Here is a 1270-nt window from a genome sequence, read left to right as displayed (position 1 = left end):
TGCAGTCATGGATCTTCCTGTCCTTAACAAACCCTCTTTGTTGGGTGGAAATAACATTAGGAGCAATAGTTGCTAGCCTATCAGCCAACACTTTTGTGATGATTTTGAATTGGAAATTCGCTAGAGCAATAGGTCTGAAATCTTCCGTCTTAGTAGCCCCTTTTGATTTATGAATGAGGATAATATTCTTAGAGTTAAGGTTTGGTAACATCCAGCTTTAACTGAAGAATTGGCTGACAGAATTATAAACATCAACCCCCACTATATCCCAGAATTGTTGGTAGAAAGATCCACCAAAGCCATCAGGACCATGTGCCCCATCCCCATTCATGGCAAAGACAGCAAGCTTAATTTCCTCTGGGGAGGGATGCTTAGTTAGCATATAATTATCCTCATCATGGAGCAGGTGAGGGATAACCTGCTGGATCAAACCATTTCTAGTTGTTGTGTTAGGAGTATCAAACAACTCAGTGTAGTAATTAAGCACATGGCTAGCAATATCATCCTGAGTATCCAGGATTAAGTCTCCAGATTGCATCATGGCGATGGAGTTTGTTACTTTTCTCATTTTAGCCACTTTATGGAAGAAACTGGTGTTCCTATCCCCAAGAGTATGCCAATTGACTCTAGATTTCTCCCTCCAGAACTCCTCCTCCACCAGCAGGGCCTGAATCAACTCATATGGNCACTTTATGGAAGAAACTGGTGTTCCTATCCCCAAGAGTATGCCAATTGACTCTAGATTTCTCCCTCCAGAACTCCTCCTCCACCAGCAGGGCCTGAATCAACTCAGATGGAGCTCTTTCCTCCTGCTCCAAAAGATCATTAATAGGCTCATGCTCTTGGATACAAGATTGTATGAACTCCACGTTACTTTTAGATGCTTGGACTCTTAAATGAATGTTGCCGAAGACATTTTTATTCCAAACTTTAAGGTCCTCCTTAAGGGCTTTCAGCTTCTGAGACAACACATACATTGGGCAACCATAGAAGACCCTTCTCCAATAGTTACTAATAAGGTTTCTACAATCATCATGAGAAATGCGTGAAATGATCCACAATGCGTGAAATGAATATACTGTAGAGAAGCAGCTTCGACTGAGATAGAGACACACTGTTAATAATCTTCAATATTTCCTCAGGCCAGTTAATCATTACATTATTCTTAACAGCGTACATGAAACGCAAATCATTCACAGTAGGTTGCGCATGATTTGTGTTCCTCTGCACCAGAATATAAGCAATGACATAATGCAGCAGCCTGTTCTCA

General features: G+C 41.2%; 1 protein-coding gene across 1 annotated transcript; it reads right to left on the bottom strand.

The window, feature by feature from the left end:
- Positions 1-217: 217 nt before the first annotated feature.
- LOC109341956 lies at positions 218-977 on the bottom strand. Its single transcript, XM_019579924.1, has 2 exons — positions 738-977; positions 218-667 (listed from the first exon to the last, which is right to left on the bottom strand). Exons 1-2 carry the CDS (start codon positions 975-977, stop codon positions 218-220), a joined length of 690 nt encoding a protein of 229 aa, XP_019435469.1.
- Positions 978-1270: the final 293 nt, after the last annotated feature.

Source organism: Lupinus angustifolius, unplaced genomic scaffold (genome assembly GCF_001865875.1).
Source record: "Lupinus angustifolius cultivar Tanjil unplaced genomic scaffold, LupAngTanjil_v1.0 Scaffold_1134, whole genome shotgun sequence".
In the NCBI taxonomy this organism is placed as follows: Eukaryota; Viridiplantae; Streptophyta; class Magnoliopsida; order Fabales; family Fabaceae; genus Lupinus; species Lupinus angustifolius.
This window is presented reverse-complemented; position numbering and strand designations above follow the sequence as displayed.

What these genes read in the sequence shown, in the direction of transcription:
- LOC109341956 (XM_019579924.1), bottom strand. Translation starts at nt 977, where the DNA reads ATGTATGTGTTGTCTCAGAAGCTGAAAGCCCTTAAGGAGGACCTTAAA. An exon ending in TCTGGAGGGAGAAATCTAGA is followed by an intron (nt 668 to 737) that starts GTCAATTGGCAT and finishes GAGTTGATTCAG; the next exon opens with GCCCTGCTGGTGGAGGAGGA.